Source organism: Falco punctatus (genome assembly GCF_963210335.1).
Source record: "Falco punctatus genome assembly, chromosome: 8".
Classification (NCBI taxonomy): domain Eukaryota; kingdom Metazoa; phylum Chordata; class Aves; order Falconiformes; family Falconidae; genus Falco; species Falco punctatus.
The window spans coordinates 53,033,219-53,050,660 of record NC_137588.1 but is presented as its reverse complement, the minus strand read 5'-3'; the positions used below and the strand labels follow the sequence as shown (position 1 = coordinate 53,050,660).

Genomic DNA, 17,442 nt, shown 5'->3' with positions numbered 1-17,442 from the left:
CCAGTCAACAGCCTGAGGAGCAGAGGGAAAAGACGTCCTCGTTGCCTTAATAATAGCAATAACTGTAGAGGAAGACTCTCCACACTGCGGTAGTGCACACAAGCATGCGATGCCCCAGGCTCTCAGTAAGCCCTGAAGCACAAAGGCTGACTGCCCACACAGAACCTGCTGGAGAAGAGCACTGAGAGTGCAAAGCTTGGCACAAGCTGTCTGTCATCTGTATCTGCTCGCACTGGTTTTGGAGCACGCAGAATCTTCATCGCAGTGGATCTGCAAAAAAGCAGTGTCTGACCGGAGAGAGGCAGGGAAAGGATCTGGCTCACCACTGCTGAAAGGGAAAACTCTTGGGTGAAAGCCCTGGCTTTCATCACCATCACCTTCTCCATTCATCACTGCCAGCTACTGAAAGTCAGCCCCAGGCAGGACCTCAGCAGTCCAAGGAGGAAAGGCAACTCCTGCAATCCCCCAGGATGTGGGGCTCACCCTGGCGTGCTCACGCAGCGGAGGGAGGGACACAGCTCTGAGCATCCTCACTTCTGAGGTTCAGCTCACCTTCAAGTTTACTTCCAGGAAACACAAGTCCAGGTCTGCTCTGCTGGGTTTTTCCAATTGGCCAAAGCCAACCAGCACTGAAATACTGTTGTATTTAAAAATTACATAGAAAAATAAATGTATCTGGCAACTAGCTATTGCTCTCTCCATGCTGCTTCCAGTATAAGCTCTGTCCCTGCTACTGAATTTACCCCATTCCATGCTGCTGGGGGGGACCCCAACATCAGTGTAGCTGTGAGACCAAAGGGAAGAGTTAAAAAGCCAAACAGGCTGTGGCTGTGCAACCATTTTGCCACACAAGCTGCCCGCAAGTGGCCCAGGAGATACCAGCAGGTTATTTACAGTGGCCATTACCTGCAGCTTCCAACATCTACCGGCCATTCAAACTCCTGAAGGAAATAAAGGAAATTATTTTTTCTTCAATGAAAGGATTAAGAACTTTAATTAATGAAGGGTAAAGAAAGAAGATTTTAGGCTAGACGATTTGCAGGCAGCACACATAGCAGCAAGGCTGCAGCTGGCCGCAGCAGCATGCAGCAGTGGAGCAGCAGCTTGTCTCAGCCTCTGTCTGCAAGCAGGGCACAGTAAGTAACCCAGAGCCATCCACAAAATCCCCGCAGGCACCCACAGGGAGCGAGTCCTTCTGCAGCCCTCGTAAGCTCCAAGCAGATCAGAGGATTTTTCCTACGCAGCACCAGGTTTTGCGGTTGGGATGCACGCAGTGGCACGGCAGTCAGCTGGTGCCACGTGCACTAAGGGCAGCGTTCGCAGGTGCAGGTTGCGCCACACTGCAGGAGGTGGGGAAGGGCAACGGGAAGCAGCATTTCATGTGCTTTGGGGGAACAGCAAAGCCAGGTGAGCTCTGCATACAGTATTAGTCACATTTGGGACAACTGTGGAAAAGGGATTAGCAGGAGTGGAGTGTAAAGCCACAAACCCCAGAGAGTGGAGAAAAATAATGATGAAGGACACAGTGTAGCAATGAAAATAGGAAACATCACTTGGAAAGTACAGCCAACATCTGAAACCTCTCCATCCAGCAGGCCAAGGTCATTACAGAGCATTAGGGAGCAGGTAATAGGAGCTGAAAATGAGCTTGTGCTCTGACATGGAGGGAATTATTCTACCTACCCCCAGCAGGTGCATCGTGTTGGAGAGGGCTGAGAGGTCAATATCATCAGGAAGAGATTTGTATGATGAATTCTTGTAAAATAACTAAAATAACTATTGCTTCTCTGGGCAGGTAGCCAAGTGCAGCGCCCTTGCCTGGACAGTGGCTCAGGAGTCTCGCTCGGTTCCAGGAGGGGGTGTCGAACAGGTCCTGGGGAGCCCAGGAGCAGCTCGAGCAGCCCAGTAACCCCAGTCTCTGAGCGACCGCCGGCTGTGGGGCTGTGCCGCGGGGGTCGCGCTGGGCTGGGACAGTCACCGCCAGCGTGCCGGCTGCCAGCACCCCCTCGGGAGCTTCCTGGAACAACGGGGCAGGGAGAACAGAGCGAGTCGGTTTTAAACTGGCAAAAATAAGTTGCCTCCATCCTGCTCTCCCCCCTGCTCCTGCGACGGAGGGGTCTTGAACTCCCTCCTGTTTCTAGAAGAAACCGCAGCTTCGGGCGTAGCAACCCCCCGGCGGGACGGAGGGGGCTGCCAGGGCGCTGGACCGCGGGACCCCCGGCGGCAGGTAGCCGGGAACTGGCGTTATCCCTCCCGCTCGCTTCGCCCCCCCCGCCGGCGTCCGGGCGGGCGAGCGCCGGTGCAGGGCGGGGGCCGCGGCAGGGCCGGGCGGTGCCGGCGGCGGGGCTGGAGGAGGCAGCGCTACGCGGGGCGGCCCTGCCCGGGACCGGGGCTGCCGGCGGGGGAGGCGGGGCGGGGGGGCCGGCACTGCCGCTTTCGGTTTCTTTTCCCCTCGGTGCGCGCCCAAAGCAGGACCCGGCTGGGCGGCCCGGGCGCCATGGCTGGGCTGGGTGCTGTGGCCGGGCTGAAGGAGGAGCTGACCTGCCCCATCTGCCTGGGCATCTTCCGCAGCCCCGTGTCCCTGAGCTGCGGGCACAGCTTCTGCAAGGGGTGCGTCCAGGAGGCGCGCAGGGGCCGGCAGGGCCCCTTCAGCTGCCCGCTCTGCCAGGCCTGCGTGGATCCCCCCGCGGACCCCCAGCCCAACGTGCAGCTCTGCAGCATCGTGGAGCGGCTCCTGAACGCGGCCCCTCGCACGGGGGAGGAAGGGTGCGATGCGCCACGCGAAGAGGAGGGGGACAGCTCGGGCCAGCAGGAGGTGACCCTGTGTGATTTCTGCCTCTGGGAGCCACAGCCAGGCGTGAAGACCTGCCTGACCTGCGAGGCCTCCCTGTGCCAAGCCCACCTGAGCAAGCACACCACGAAGAGCCCCACGAAGGACCACGTACTGGTGGAGCCCTGTGATGCTCAGTCCTTGGCCGAGAGGAGATGCCCCCAGCACGGCAAACCGCTGGAGTGCTACTGCCAGACAGACTCGGTCTGCATCTGCGTGCTGTGCTGTGTCATCGGCTCCCACAAGAGCCATAAGATCATCACTTTGGAGAAGGCTTTTGGCCAAGCGCAGGTAAGAGGCTGCCAGGAGAGTGGCCCAGGCGTGGGTTGTGTTTAGGAGAACCACGGGGGGCTGTGGCCCAGCTGCCTGCAGCACGGGGATAAAACATCTCCTGAGCCTCGGATCTACAGGCTCGGGATGGGGCTAAATCTCCATCTTGGGTCACTGAGCTTTTATGCCTAGTTTTGCCCCAGATTCCCTCTGGGCTCGCCCCTTGGGGTATAAAACGAGATGTTATAAACACTTTCTTCCCATCCTGAGGAGCCAGGCTGGTGGGACTGAGTGCTTGTGGCTATGCTTTTAGTTCTTGGTGTACTTCCAAGCTGGAAGATCAGCCTGAGCTGCGTTTACGGGAAGAAAATGAATGACAGAGCAACAGAAAGGAAGCTGTCAGCACTGAAAGTAGCTTTATGCGTGGCCGTTGCACATGAACAGTTTTCAGTCTCAAATTTCTTTCTTGTGCTCAGAATTGTTATTATTTGTTCAGGGATAAAATCTTCCAGTTAAACTTTATGTAGTGATTTATCCTGAGAGCATGCGGTGAACAAACTTTTTGCAGGTCTAGCTTAACCCATTTCCATAAAATTGCTGATCTGGTGCCCATGTGTCAGTCCTATCCCGATATCTCTCTGGTTATTTTTATAGAATATTTTTCCTAAAACTCTGGAAACAATGAAAACACACGAAGCCGCACTGGATCGAAGCATAGCAAGCCTGCTGGAACAACAGGAGCAAGTAAAGGTTTGTTCCAAGGTCCCGTACTGCTTTGGGGATGGTTGCTTGCTGGTAGCTGATGAGATAAAGTTTTGTTTTGCCCTTCCCCAGATTGTTGATTCCAAAGCCTTTTTTCATTCTTGTGTGGTTTCTCAGATGTTTTCTAGGTTTCTTCTCTGAGGGAGGATGATGAATAACTTTCTTATCAGTCTGGGAAGTATATTCTTAGTTTCCAAAGGACTTTTGAGCTTGAAAGTTGCTGTTAAGTCTGTGCCTCCTGATTAGTGGGTGGCGGTTGGCTTTCCTTTTCCCAACCTTATTCAATTGGCAGGGTCTAAAACATTTCGGAAAATATTTAGGATAAATAAATTTATAGATAGTAATTTTGGAAAATATTATGGAAAAAACCCAGACCATGTTACAGTGATTTTATTCCTTTTTACAACAAGAAATCCCTTTAGGTTAGCTTGTGGTTCTAAAAAGTTGGTAGGAATTAGGTTAAATGATTGCCCCAAAGTGTTTGGGTTTTGCTCCTAGCATGCAGTCACCTATCTAAAAGCTCTGAAAGAGCAGGGAATTTAACACAAGTCTCCAAACCGTAGCTCATTCTGCTTAGGCAGAATTGGCACTTGCCTTCCTCCACAGGGAAAAGTGATGGGAGCAGAAGTCCTGGTGCTGGGAAAAGGAAATGTATATATTCTAGTATGAAGATGAAACTTTACCTGTTGGCAGTGTCCTGTCTGGCAGTATAGCTACTTTCACACTGTGAAGGAAGCTGGGTGGAGGTAGTAAGCAAAGAAACTGTTTCCTCACCCACCCTTAAAAGGACCAAAGGCAATGTATCCCAGAAAAACACCAGTGCAGAATAAGGAAATATATGCATAGTGGAATGTCTTCAGCAAGCATCATGCAAGAAGCACTACTTTTTTATCTTTTTCTGGTCAGTTGCCAGATGCTTTCTGCTGTCAGTGGGACATCTTGATTTGTTGTCATATGGAGCGGCACTAAGTTAGTGGTTACTTCTCTCAGCCCGGAAAAGACCAGGCTCTTTTCTGAGAGAGAGAGTTAGTGTGGAAAATGTAGAATTCAGTCCCTAACAGCTTTGAAAGTGTTTTCTTCATAGGCTAAGGGGAGTCTGCAGAGGGATCAGCTGAAGAGCCTCTTTGACGAGATGCGTATGCAGCTAGAGACCAAAGAAGAGCAGGTCTTGAAAACTCTCAGTCACAATGAGGAGCAAGACCTTGCTGAGATTCAGACGGAGATAGAAAAACAGAAAAAGGAGAAGGATGCTGTCAGCCGTGATGTACAGGAGATGGAGGCTCTGAGAGATCAGAAAGACCTACTTCTTTACACCAAGGTACCTAACAGCATCTCCCTTCCCAGAGATACTCAGCTCTTGGGCTGGCCTTTGCCTGGTCTATGCTAATTCTACTTTCAAAATGTCTTTTACAGACTTTTGCAGCGATTCAAGCAAGGTAAGCTCTTCCTGAGGTGGTGTACTATTGCATTACACTTTGTTTCAGGTGCCTGGTAGTCTACTAGTGCGAGTCTGCTAGCCCAGCCTGCATGCCCCGGCCCCACAGCTCCCTGGGCTTGCCCTGGCTGCCCCCTGGGCATGCTGACTGCACACTCTTGAGCCTGGCTTTGGCAGAGACCTGGAGAAGCCCCAGAATATTAGCAGAGGTCACGTGTGACTCTTCATATGCAGCATGGCTTCTTTTGCCATACTCTCCACACCTGTTCTCAAGACCCATTCTGAGGGCAGTTCCTGAATATTTAGGTCCCTGAGTGGGCATGCAAAGGGTGGATGAGCTTAGGTATCCTGAGTCATCCTCCAGTTTACGTTGCCTTCTGCTTATAAGAAGCAAATGTGGCAGAAGCCGAAACGTGCATGAAGGAGAGGCTACAAAGTTCATGGCTTTTCTGCTGAGCTGTTCCACTAGCGCCTGCCCAGCGCTGTTCCTCCACCACAGCCCACCGCTGCATGCACACAGGCGGCCCCAGCCTGGTCTGTCCCCAGCCCTGCCTTTCAGGTGCAGCAGTTGCCCCTTGGCTGTCATAATGCAGCACCTCTGGTTTGCTGTCCCAGCATCCCAGCAGCTGTCCCTGACACCTCATTAGCTCCCGCTGTGGGGACTTGAGGACTGTAATCGCAAACATGATGCTAGGGCATGTCCTGGCAAAGCTGGGGCTGAGGTGGCTGAGACAAGGTTCCCTGGGGACAGGTACTGTCCATGAAGTGAATTTCATCCTAACAGTGTTGAAGGGATTTGGGGTTCTGGGAGAAACCTGCTCAGAGGGGGAGTCCCTGGTAAAGCTGCAGAGGGAGGGGAGGATAGAAGCTGCTTTCTGTATCTCCCATCGAGGCTGCATGTGGAGCAGAAGAGGCAGTTGTTGGCTCAGGGATGGGTTTTTTGATGGTTTTCTGACAACTTGCTGGTCTTCTGATGTCTTTCTGTATGTTTTAGGAAACACAAGCCAGTTCCTAACACAGCTGGTGTACAACTACCACTGCCACCCATTATTTTGAATGAATTAACAACAAACACTGCTCTGAGGTTTTTCCAGCAATTTCTCTCAGACATGCAGTCCTTATTTAAAGCACTACCTGGTAAGTGATCATTTTGCTACGCGACAAGCAAGATGGAAAACATATTTTAAAAAGAACTGTAATAAGACACTGAGTACAAGTACCTCTAGAAGAACTGATTAATCACACTTACTAGACAATCTTTAAGGTCCTTCCAACCCATTCTATGATACTCTATGATATGATTGTATTTTCACATATGTGTACATAAAAGGGCCTCAGGGCTTTTGGGTGTGCTCTGAATACACGCTGTTAAAGTGGGCTCTGGGTAAAGAGCTGTGGATGTCCTAGGAGTTCTCTGAGAGGATTAAGACTAGCAATGCTTCTTCTGTCTGTAGCATGACTTTGATTCAAAGCACAAGGAAAGCTGAGAACTCTTCAAAGCAGCAGCAGCAGCAGGTGGAGTTTGTCTCACAGTGTAAAAAAATCTACTCTTTTGTAAGATCAACCTACTGTCCCAGTGCTGTGCACAGTGGGATGCTTGTCCAATTGAATCAAAAATATTAGGGTTCCTTTGTTATAGCTCCCATGCTGACAGTGAGCCTAGGGTCAAGACCGAGAGACAGCTGGGGTGGGAAGGCTCTACCCAGGGCACACGTGACAGTGCGCACACCTAACTGGCTGCCGCCCACACAGCCTTGGGCGCACCAAGAAGCACACTGCTCACAGCTGCTCCTCAGCTCTGTCTCTGCCATCCCTGTAAGCACAGCCCAGACCTATTCTGGCTAGAAAACCTCAGATCCAGGTTTCCTAATTATCTATGCCACCTGAGCGGTTTTGGTTAGTTGCCCAAGTCACTGCCGCTGTTTCAGTTTCCTGAAGGAGTAACTTCCAGAAAAATGTCACTATATTGAAATGCATTACATGCAAGAGAAGGTCTGAATAACAACATTCTTCAAATTCCTGAGTGTAGAACTCACTTTTTGTTACTGGCCATGGTAAGAAGTTTTGAGAGTTCTAGAAAATAACTTCACAGTATCACAGACTGGTTGGGGTTGGAAGGGACCTCTGGAGATCATCCAGTCCAACCCCCTGCTCAAGCAGGGTCACCTAGGGCAGGTTGCACAGTCTCATCCAGGTGGGTTTTGGATGTCTCCAGAGAAGGAGACCCCACAGCCTCCCTGGGCAGCCTGTTCCTGTGCTCTGTCACCGTCAAGGTAAAGAAGTTCTTCCTTCAGATTCAGATGGAACTTCTTGTGTTTCAGTTTGTGCCCGTTGCCCCTGGTCCTGTCACTGGGCACCACTGAAAAGAGCCTGGCCCCGTCCTCCTGGCACTCGCCCTGAAGATATTTGTAGCCCATGGTAAGATCCCCTCTCAGCCTGCTCTTCTCCAGGCTACACAGGCCCAGCTCTCCCAGCCTTTCCCCACAAGGGAGATGCTCCAGTCCCCTGATCATCCTTGTAGCCTCCGCTGGCCCCTCTCCAGCAGTTCCCTGTCTCTGGAACTGGGGAGCCCAGCACTGGACACAGCACTGCAGACGTGGCCTCACCAGGGCAGAGCAGAGGGGGAGGATCACCTCCCTGCCCCTGCCGGCCTCGCTGCTCCTAACGACCCCGGGACACCACTGGCCTTGGCCACCCGGGCACACGGCTGGCTCACGGGCAACTGGCTGCCCACCAGACCTCCCAGGCCACCCCCAGCCTGTGCTGGTGCCTGGGGCTGTTCCTCCCTGGGTGCAGGACCCTACACCTGCCCTTATTGAGCTTCATTAGGTTCCTTCCCACCCAGCTCCCCAGCCTGCCCAGGGCTCGCTGAAGGGCAGCGCAGCCTCCTGGGGTATCAGCCGCTCCTCCCAGTCTGTATCAGCCACAAACGTGCTGAGGGGACACTCCGTCCCTCCATCCAGGTCGCTGATGAGTAAGTTGGAGGATGGGACCCAGCACTGACCCGGGGAACACCACGAGCTACAGGCCTCCAGCCAGGCTGTGCACCGCTGTTCACAGCTCTCCGAACTCTGCCATTCGGCCAGTTCTCAGCCCACCTCACTGTCCCCTCATCTCACCCACATGTCCTGATTTTATGCATGAGGCTGTTATGGGAGACCCTGCCAAAAGCCTTGCTGAGGTCAGGGTAGACAACATCCACCACTCTCCCCTCACCTACCCGGCCACTCATTCCATCACTGAAGGCTGTCAGGTTGGTCAGGCATGATTTCCCCCTGGTGAATCCATGTTGACGTTCCTGATGACCTTCTTTTCCTCCACATGCTTTGAGGTGACCTCCAGCATGAGCTGTTCCATCACCTTTGCAGGGACGGAGGTGAGGCTGACCAGCCTGTGGTTTCCGGGTCCTCCTCCTGTCCTTGTCCTTTTTGAAGACTGGAGTGACACTGGCTTTCCTCCAGTCCTCAGGCACCTCTCCTGTTCTCCATGGCCTTTCAAAGATGATGGAAAGTGGCTTGGCAATGACATCTGCCAGCTCCCTCAGTGCTCACGGGTGCATCCCATTGGGGCCCATGGATTTGTGAGTGTCAAGCTTGCTTAAGTGATCTCTAATGTGATCCTCCTCGACCAGGGGAAGTCAGCCTTTCTCCAGACTTCCTCTCTTGTCTCCAGGGTCTAGGAAACCAGAGGCCTGGCCTTGGTGGTGAAGACTGAAGCAGAGAAGGCATTCAGTAACTCCACCTTCTCTGTGTCCTTCATCACCAGAGCACCCACCTCATTCAGCAGCAGGCCCATGTTTTCCCTAGTCATCCTTTTCCTGCTGACGTACTTGGAGAAGCCCTTCTTGTCCTTGACCTCCCCCACCAAATTTAGTTCCAAATGGACCTTAGCCTTCCTGGTTGCCTCCCTGCATGTTCTGACCACATGCCTATATTCCTCCCAAGTGTCCTTTCCCTCTTTCCACATCCTGTAAACTTCCTTCTTCTGTTTGAGATTTGCCATAAGCTCCTTGCTCATCCATGCAGGCCCCTTGCCTTCTTTGCTTGATTTCCTACTCACGGGGATGCACTTATCTTGAGCTTGGAGGAGGTGATGTTTGAACATTAGCCAGCTCTCTTGGACCCCCCTGCCTTCTAGGGCCCTAACCCACGGGATTCCTCCAAGTAGGTCCTTGAAGAGGCCGCAGTTAGCTCTCCTGAAGTCCAGGGTTGCAGTCCTGCCTACTGCCCTGCTTCCTCCACGCAGGATCCTGAACTCCACCGTCTCATGGTCACTGCAGCCAAGGCTGCCCTCAACCTTCCCATCCCCAACCAGCCTTCTTGGTTTGTGAGCACAAGGTCTAGGAGCACACCTCACCTTGTAGGCTCCTCCACCACCTGCATCAAAAAGTTATCATCAATGCTCTGCAGGAACCTTCTGGACTGCCTGTGCCTGGCTGTGTTGTCTTTCCAGTGGATATCAGGGAGGTTGAAGTCCCCCATGAGAACCAGGGTCTGTGATGGTGAGGCTACCCCCTGTTGTCTGTAGGAGGCCCCACCGGCCTGATCGGGTGGCCTGTAGCAAACACACGACGGTGTCCCCCATGTTGGCCTGCCCCTTAATCTTTACCTGTAAGTTCTTGACTTGTTCACTTTTGAAGCTTCGAATGTTCCTAAGCAAATAAACATTTATAAAATGGCTGTGCTACTGTTCACACATTTCTTGTACGTAGAATTTTCTAAGAGTTTTTAAAAATGCCTAATGAAGCTCTGCAGAGGACAATGATAGAAAACTAAAATTGAAGAGTTGCTGTAGTTGGAAACAAAAAAGGAAAAAGACACTTCAAAATTGTGAAAGAGCAGCATTTCTTGAAACGTGTTAGCAATCCCCTTTAGAATTACATAGGAGCAGCTTAGAGAGGTGCTGAGGGTGTTTCAGTTAACATATGCTTTTAATGACTTGGATAAGATGACTTGGATTGACTTTGATGAGTTGGATTGGGAAATCCAGCTTTCAGCAACAGCAAAAGGGATGTGTGCAAATCTGCACAATTATTAATTAACAATTGTAATGTGGTTTTTTTCTTTCTGCAGTTCATCAACATCTGACTTGTGCAGCTGCTCACCCTGACCAAACAATCTTTGACTCCTCATTTGGTTGTTACACATATAGTATACCACATAACCCATATTCTTTACCATACGTGCGGAGTCACCAGAGCTTCTCAGAGGGCTGTCACTTCTGGGAGGTGGACACCAGCAATGCGAGATGCTGGAAGCTCGGAATCATTCACAAGAAGATTGAGTGCTACCTGTGCATGTGTTGTGATTACCTTAGTGTGTTCCTAGGCGAAACCATGATCACAACTGAGAACTTTTCTGCAGGCTTCAAAGTGATCAGGGTAGAGCTAGACTGTAGAAGAAATACACTGTCATTTTATAACATGTCTGTCAAGGGTGGAGGTCCTGCTGAGAGACTCAAGCTTATACAGGCAGTAAGCATCCCTTCAAACTACCCCGCCTATGCTACCTTTTTTGTGTCAAACGGCTCTTTGAAGCTCCTGTAGTGATGGGGGGACAAGGTGCTGGTTTGTATTTCCAGGCCTAGGTATTGGGAGTGCTGCTGCATGGAGGCTGTGCTAAGCTGGCGTATCAGCAATCAGGGTTTGGGCTGCTGTGACCGCTCGTCTGTGTGACGGCAAGGCCTCTGCGGGGTATAGCGCAGCACACCGCCACTTACTGCCACAGCTCCTGTCTTATTAGTCCTGTGAATCACTATGAAAATGCTGCTGAGATGCACTTTGTTGCATTGGATCAAATGCTGTGTTGGCTGCATGTTATTAGTGTAGTTTGCAAAACACAATGGCAAGTTGGTGTATAAAAATGTCGACAGCACAACATTAACTGCTGCAGAACTGAGCAGCAGCAATGCTTATGTTTGCTGTAATGCATCAGCTTTTACCCCTGCCTTCCTTCACCCATCCTGCAGAACCTGAGCCGTCTGTTGCAGAAGCAGAGATGGCCTGGGAGGCAAGCAGAGACTAGGCAGTGAGACAACTGCTCTGCCTTGCTGCCGTCACCCCCTGCGAGCTCTCTGATACATCACTTACCTGCTTCTTGCCACCATTTCGATTTTCTCCTCATGTATGCAAAAATCTCACAGCAAAGGGAGTAACGAGGAAAACTCATGTGCTTTTAGCCTCTGCCATATGGGGCCTGGCCCAGTTCATTACGATTGTCCAAACACCTTGGGGAGGAAGAGATGATATTGCTGCCTTCTGACAGAGCCAGGGTATTTGCCTGAAGAGGTCCAGGCAGGAGCTCTTCACCCCAGCAGGAACAGTGAAGGGCCTTAACGAATGTTACAGTTTTGCGGATGCTAAAATAAATCCTCGTTCAGTCTTGAAAGAAAGTGGCTGTGTTTTGTCTTTTGCATTTTATGCACCAAAATGATACAGAAGACCATGTGGGCAGAGCTGGGTCTCCCAAATGCGCCTGCAGTGGCTGCTGCTCTGCCCGGTCTGGGGTGGTGCAGGCGCCAAGTGAGGTAAGCAAGGCTCCTGAGATGGTGCAGGGATGTTCCTGCCCTAAAGCACATTTCTGAGAGCCTTTCCAGCCCGTTTCCCTGTCACCTGGCTGCAGGTAGCAGACCAGCCTCAACAAGTCCCAGTAAAACTTTCCCCTGGGTTCTCCCTATTTTACCTACAGGTAACCTGTAACTGCTGTGGAAAAGAACCAGACAAAGCAGAGGGAGTTCCTGGCTTACCCCTGCTGGGCTCGTGCTCTTCTCATCCAGGGCTTACCTTTCATTTGCTGTCCCTGGCATGGGATGGAGAAGCTTTCTGGGAGGGCAGAGGGCTGCAGGAGAATTGTCCATCTCCTGCCCTCCCCAGCACTCACTGCTCCCACCAGTCTGGTGGTGGTGGCTCATCCTTGGAGCGATGCTGCATGAGACTGAGGGCAACCATCTCAAAGCGGCTGCCACAGTTTAGAGGAGCTGCGTGTGGGTGGAGCCTGGGACGGGGGTGTTATCTCTGCTGTCCTGTCACGAGGACTTGCATGCAGCCTCTGTGCTGGGTCTCCAACCATGGCACAACGCCAAGGTCATCTCTTTTAGTTTCGTTTCTCGCAGGCCAGCTAACACACCATTTCTCCAGCCATGGCGAAAGCCAAGGAAGGATATGGAAGGGGTGCGAGCCTGGAGGATGAACTCAGCTGTCCCATCTGCCTGTGTCTGTACAGGGACCCAGTGCTGCTGAGCTGTGGACACAGCTTCTGCAAGCAGTGCATCCAGAAGGCGCTCAGTGCCCAGCAGCAACCGAAGGCCACTTACTCCTGCCCCGTATGTCAGCTCCAGCTGGGGCCCATCCTGGATCTGCAGAAGAATTTCCAGCTGTGCAGCATTGTGGAGGCATTTCTGGCCACAACTTCCAAAGAACAACAGGACAAGAGCTCTGCAGAGGAGAAGGAGGTGGTTCCCTGTGACTTCTGCCTGGACTGGTCCCAGCCAGCCGTGAAAACCTGCCTGAACTGCGATGCGTCCTTGTGCCAGGCCCATCTGAACAAACACAACGCCAAGGCTTCCCAGCAGGACCATGTCCTGGTGGAGGTTGGCGCAGGCGGTCTGGTGGAGGAGAGGAAGTGCCTGGAGCACGGCAGGCTGCTGGAGTGTTACTGCCAGGATGACGGGCAGTACATCTGCATGCTCTGCTCTATCGCGGGATGCCACAAGGGCCACAACATCATCAGCCTGAAGGAGACACATGACAGACAGCTGGTAAGGGGCTCTCCTCTCCCCATGGCCCCTGCAAGGGTTGCTGCAAACTCCTGACCTGGAGGAATGGGGCAAGCTGCAGGAGGGGCCAGAAGGATTTCACCGGGGAGTGGGGATGGGGGCAGGCAAGGACAGGCAGGCAGCAGCTCCTGGGATTTCATGCCCACCCCGGCAGGGACTAGCACATTGTGCTGGAATTTGCTTTTCATTTCCTCCTTTGTGGTGTCAAAGCAGCCCGGCAGGCTAAGCAGAGGAAGAAAGGCAGAAAACGGTGTTTGGGGCTGCCTGGGACAAGGGTGGGTAAATCCTGCAGTGTGTGCTGATGTGGGTGTGCATGTGGGTAAGTGGGCGAGTGGCAGGCGCAGGGCTCCGCCGCCCCGGCTGCTGCAGTGCATACCGGTCGTGCACAGCCCCATGCAACTGCAAACTGCCACGCACCAGGGCGTGCCTGGCTGCAACTGAGAAGTATTCTTGCAGGGGTTAAGAAATTTCTTTCTCCACAGAGCCTCGGGGACCCCACCACTGCTGAACTTTGGGTTGGGAAACAGGTTTTCCCACTCTTCCCTCTGGCTCCCTACTCCCTCTGCCACAAATTTTGCTGAGCTAGGGTCCCAGAGGGCACAGAGATATGGGCCCTCATGTCCTTGGCTTTGAGTCCAGCTGCTGTCCTTGAAAAGCTCCAGAATCAGATGAGACTGAGGAGTTAAAATGTATTTTCCATTCCTTTCCATAAAATGCTTGCTCACTGCTTGCATTTGAAATTTCTGGGCTCAGTTTAAAGCCCAAACAAAACACCCTGCAGGAACCCAGTGCATGGGCAGGAAATGCCTGGCTTGCTCCCGACCTCAGGACAGGTCACAACCTCCTCAGGAATTAGCAGGAAGCATCCTTTGCAGTTACACATATTGCAAACTAACTTTCTCCCCCATGTTACATATAAAAAATTCAGGGCTGCCAAACAGGAGTGAGGTGTCTAGGATAGTAACCGTTCCCTTCATCCCTGGAGCTGGTAAGGGAGCAGTAGTGCCCTGTCTATGGGGAAGCCATCTCCATGGGTCTCAGCTGCATATTCCTCTTGTTTGCTTGTTTTTTTTTTAAACTCCCCAAGATAGCCAGAGGAATCAGGAATACAGCTTTTTAGAAGGAATTATAAAAGGGTTTTGGTGCAAGTAACCTCAGCTGAATTTGATTATTTGTCTTTTAATTTTTCCAAGAGTAAAACTTTCCAGCTGTGACAACTATCTCATGGAAAACCTAAGTTTTCTGGTATCATTTTTATTAAAGAAACAGGAGTCTAGCAGCTGTGTTTGCTGTGGCCATTCTTGGGTGCTCAAGGTGTGAAAACTGCTGGAGGCAGCCAGAAGCAACCAGAACCAAAGACTGTCTGATCCCCAAAGAACAAAGTTTAATGTCCCTTCTGAAATGTGTCATTGTGCAGTATATATAAAGCACTCAGTGATAGTGGTATCTGTTAAAAGAAACAGCTGGGTGAGTAAGTACCGCTGTTTTGCTGATCTTCAGAAAAGATGGTTGCTTATTACCTTATCCTCAGATCCCACAGCTGGTGACAGATGTGAAAACTAAGGATTTGGGTCACGTTAGGTACATGTGAAGATTCTGGCAGGAACAGAGCCTTAACGGATAAATTGAGATGTAATTATTTAAAGTGAAATTTACTTATTCAAAGGGAAAGTTGTTTACTAACCTACCTATACAAAGTTACACATCTATAAAAATTAAACACTGACTTGAAAGTTTTCAAGGTCATGTCAGTTTTCCGTTATGCCCTGTCTTTATGAGGAGGCGTTTATTATAGGACTTGCTGGTGAAAGCAGGAAGGTAGAAGGTACCTGTGCCATTTTATCAGCTCTGCAAACTGCCAGTCTGGTTTAAAGCTACCTGTGCTGCTTCCCTGCTGCAAAGTACAGTGCTGCCTTTCCTTCTTCTAGGGTGAACTCATGGACATTGTGACATGGCTGCAGGAATGTAAAAGCACTTTAGGTACTGCCCTAGAAGAGCTTCAGGAAACCAAGAATCAGCTCAAGGTTGGTACTCAGATCATCACTCACTCAGAGCATCTTTCCTCCACAATTTCCCAGAAGTAAGTGATGGCAAATACACTGTTTAGAAGCAGATGAATAGAAAGAGATACAGTCCAAAGCAGGGAGAACACCGGTGTGAGAAACTGCCAGAAGCCAAGCTTTTTCACAGCTCCCCAGCATAGCTCTACAGGAGGAACCACCTGGGAGACTCTGCCATATATTGTGGTTGCACAGATGAGGTTGCAGGACTGGCAGACCACAGATCATACCTATCATTATGTATTTTTAAAGTTCTCTATCTGTTAAATGAAAGAAAAACAAGTTGAGTCTACAAGTGGGATTCTCAGCGTGTACCAATAGAGTTCTCACATTGCTAGCTGGATTTTATCTGATTTTTTTACTATATCAGGATTAATTTTCATAACCCTGTGCTTAATCAGATATTCTAAGCAAATGTTTATTGTCTGCTTCCTTCTAAAGCCAGTGCAAAGGATAGATACAATTAATAAATAATTCATAAACAGGGACACTAAGCTGAAGTGCTGAGTTCCTGAGCCAGTGCACCATTTTCTTATCTGTTCATTTAGACTAATACAGAAACAGTGACTTCTCAGCTGCAAATGCTGTTTGAAGAGATGAAGACAGAGATGACTCAGAAAGAGAAGAAGATCCTGAGTGACATTGAATCCAATGAGAAAGAACAGCTGGCATATATTACCAAAGTGAAGAAGAAAATGGAACAGAGGAGACATAAGGCTGAACAGCATCTTCAGTCTTTGCAGAAGATGAAAGAGCAAACGGATATATTCCTCTTTCTCAAAGTAAGCAGCAGTACTCTGCTTTTCTTCATGAATATCTCTGTTTCTCAGCCAGCTGCCCTTTCTGGAAATCACATTAACAATTTTTTTCCTTTTTCTTTTGGCAATCTTATTTGTAGGAATTTAAACTGGCCAAGGACAGGTATGTTCCAACTGAAAACACTTGTTTTATTCTTTGAAAAAATATGGTGTTGATAACTGGGATCAAACCCACTGCCTGTCTGTCCCAGAACCCTACGCTGCAAAGCTGCTCTCTATTCCCGCTGAGCCAGAGGGCACCACCTCCACACAAGTAATGAAGATGCAGAGATACCCGCCTGCCATCCCAGAGTTCCCTTTAAGTTTCAGTTTCCTTGGCAGCTACATGGTTGCTGGATTCTGATGAAAACCAATGGTTTTTGTTACCAGAAAACCGTTTTTATCAGAGATTAAGCCCATAGGGTTCAGTTTACAGCAACACTCTCTTGGATGGGTATTGGTGCCACTCCTGTATGTAGGTCCCAGTGAAAAGCCTTCGGCTGCAAAGGTAACTGGCTCATTTCCCACTGAGTTTTGCTTCTGCTTGTGGACAAGCTTAATAGCTACACAGATTTATTATCCTTTCCCTTGCAAGTGATACATTTGACTTATCACATCCTAATTGACACCTGGGTGTCAGCTGCAATTCAATGGTGCAAAATCACACCAACAGTAAATTAGAGATCCACAAGAGGTTTTGCTGCAGCACTGAACTCCCCAGCCGCATGAAGGGCTAGCTCAAACATCTAGGTGGATTTTAAGATGTCATCTTTTTAACTTGTACAAATTAAAGCTGAGTTTGAACTTGGATTGTAAGGATAACTTTGAATCACTGTGTACCTAGGGGGTGTGCTGGCAGCAGCATAGTCCATTACTCACAGCTGTGCTACAAGTCAAAATCTAGACTGTGGGATCAAAGTCATTTTCCAGAAGCCTGGACACCATTTAATACGTTTGGCATTTTCTTTCTATCAGGATGGCAGTTGTGCTAGAACAGTAAGAACCTGCCTGCAGCAGGTCAAATCACAAGGGTATTAGCAAAACTCCTTCCCCTTTCTCATTTCCAGCATTTGAAAGTTCCATCCAGGTTTGGTAAGCAGAAGGCATTGCCAAAAAAATAACTACATAACAATTTCAACTCACTTAACCTTATCAGAGAGCTGTTTACATGATAATTCATGTTGCCAAAGCACCCTCCTCTTTTGTAGAGTCCTTCCTAAAAAAGGATTTGTTAACTTTCTAATGCTAAATGGTTTTCCTTGGTGAAATGACTGCCTACGCTCTAGGATTCGGAGTCAGAATTTCTGCGTTGAAGGGACGGACATGGTGGTGGTGCAGCTGGATCAGGCCAGGATCGATTGCTGCCGACGCCTGATGTGGGACTTCATGAGTCAACTGGGCTCACTGCTGGAAGATGTGCACAGTGAGTGACCTGCCCCGACCTGCCGGCCACACGCTGCCGAACCCAAGCAGAGACCACCAAGCCCCAGGGTTCAGTGAGCAGGGCTGATGGCC

At 50.3% G+C, this 17,442-nt stretch overlaps 2 protein-coding genes across 7 annotated transcripts in view; both read left to right on the top strand.

The window, feature by feature from the left end:
* Positions 1-30: 30 nt before the first annotated feature.
* Positions 31-11,687, top strand: LOC308068093 (E3 ubiquitin/ISG15 ligase TRIM25-like). 2 transcript variants are annotated; one of them, XM_080398096.1, is made up of 7 exons: positions 31-3,121; positions 3,755-3,850; positions 4,947-5,180; positions 5,276-5,298; positions 6,292-6,434; positions 7,619-7,715; positions 10,370-10,551. In XM_080398096.1, exons 1-7 carry the CDS (start codon positions 2,498-2,500, stop codon positions 10,404-10,406), a joined length of 1,254 nt encoding a protein of 417 aa, XP_080254222.1. In that variant the 5' UTR covers positions 31-2,497; the 3' UTR covers positions 10,407-10,551. The 2 variants fall into 2 exon arrangements, with proteins under 2 accessions (XP_080254222.1, XP_080254221.1); XM_080398095.1 differs by lacking the exon at positions 7,619-7,715 and having other exon boundaries at positions 2,412-3,121; positions 10,370-11,687.
* A 747-nt stretch (positions 11,688-12,434) lies between these two features.
* SLC26A2 (solute carrier family 26 member 2) overlaps positions 12,435-17,442 on the top strand; it is a gene marked incomplete at its 5' end in the record, with an annotated part of 32,394 nt that continues 27,386 nt past the window's right edge. For 3 of the 5 annotated variants that reach the window (XM_080398084.1, XM_080398082.1, XM_080398080.1), the window contains 5 exons: positions 12,435-13,052; positions 14,999-15,094; positions 15,679-15,912; positions 16,029-16,051; positions 17,214-17,350. In XM_080398084.1, coding sequence (XP_080254210.1) covers positions 12,435-13,052; positions 14,999-15,094; positions 15,679-15,912; positions 16,029-16,051; positions 17,214-17,350 — 1,108 coding nt within the window. The remainder of the gene's footprint in view (positions 13,053-14,998; positions 15,095-15,678; positions 15,913-16,028; positions 16,052-17,213; positions 17,351-17,442) is intronic. The other 2 variants (XM_080398083.1, XM_080398081.1) reach the window with 1 other exon arrangement.

Bases quoted from the DNA above. Each gene is read 5' to 3' on its own strand.
- LOC308068093 (XM_080398095.1), top strand. From the start codon at position 2,498: ATGGCTGGGCTGGGTGCTGTGGCCGGGCTGAAGGAGGAGCTGACCTGC. The intron at 3,122-3,754 runs GTAAGAGGCTGC...TTATTTTTATAG, and splicing joins AGGCTTTTGGCCAAGCGCAG to AATATTTTTCCTAAAACTCT. The intron at 3,851-4,946 runs GTTTGTTCCAAG...TTTTCTTCATAG, and splicing joins AACAACAGGAGCAAGTAAAG to GCTAAGGGGAGTCTGCAGAG.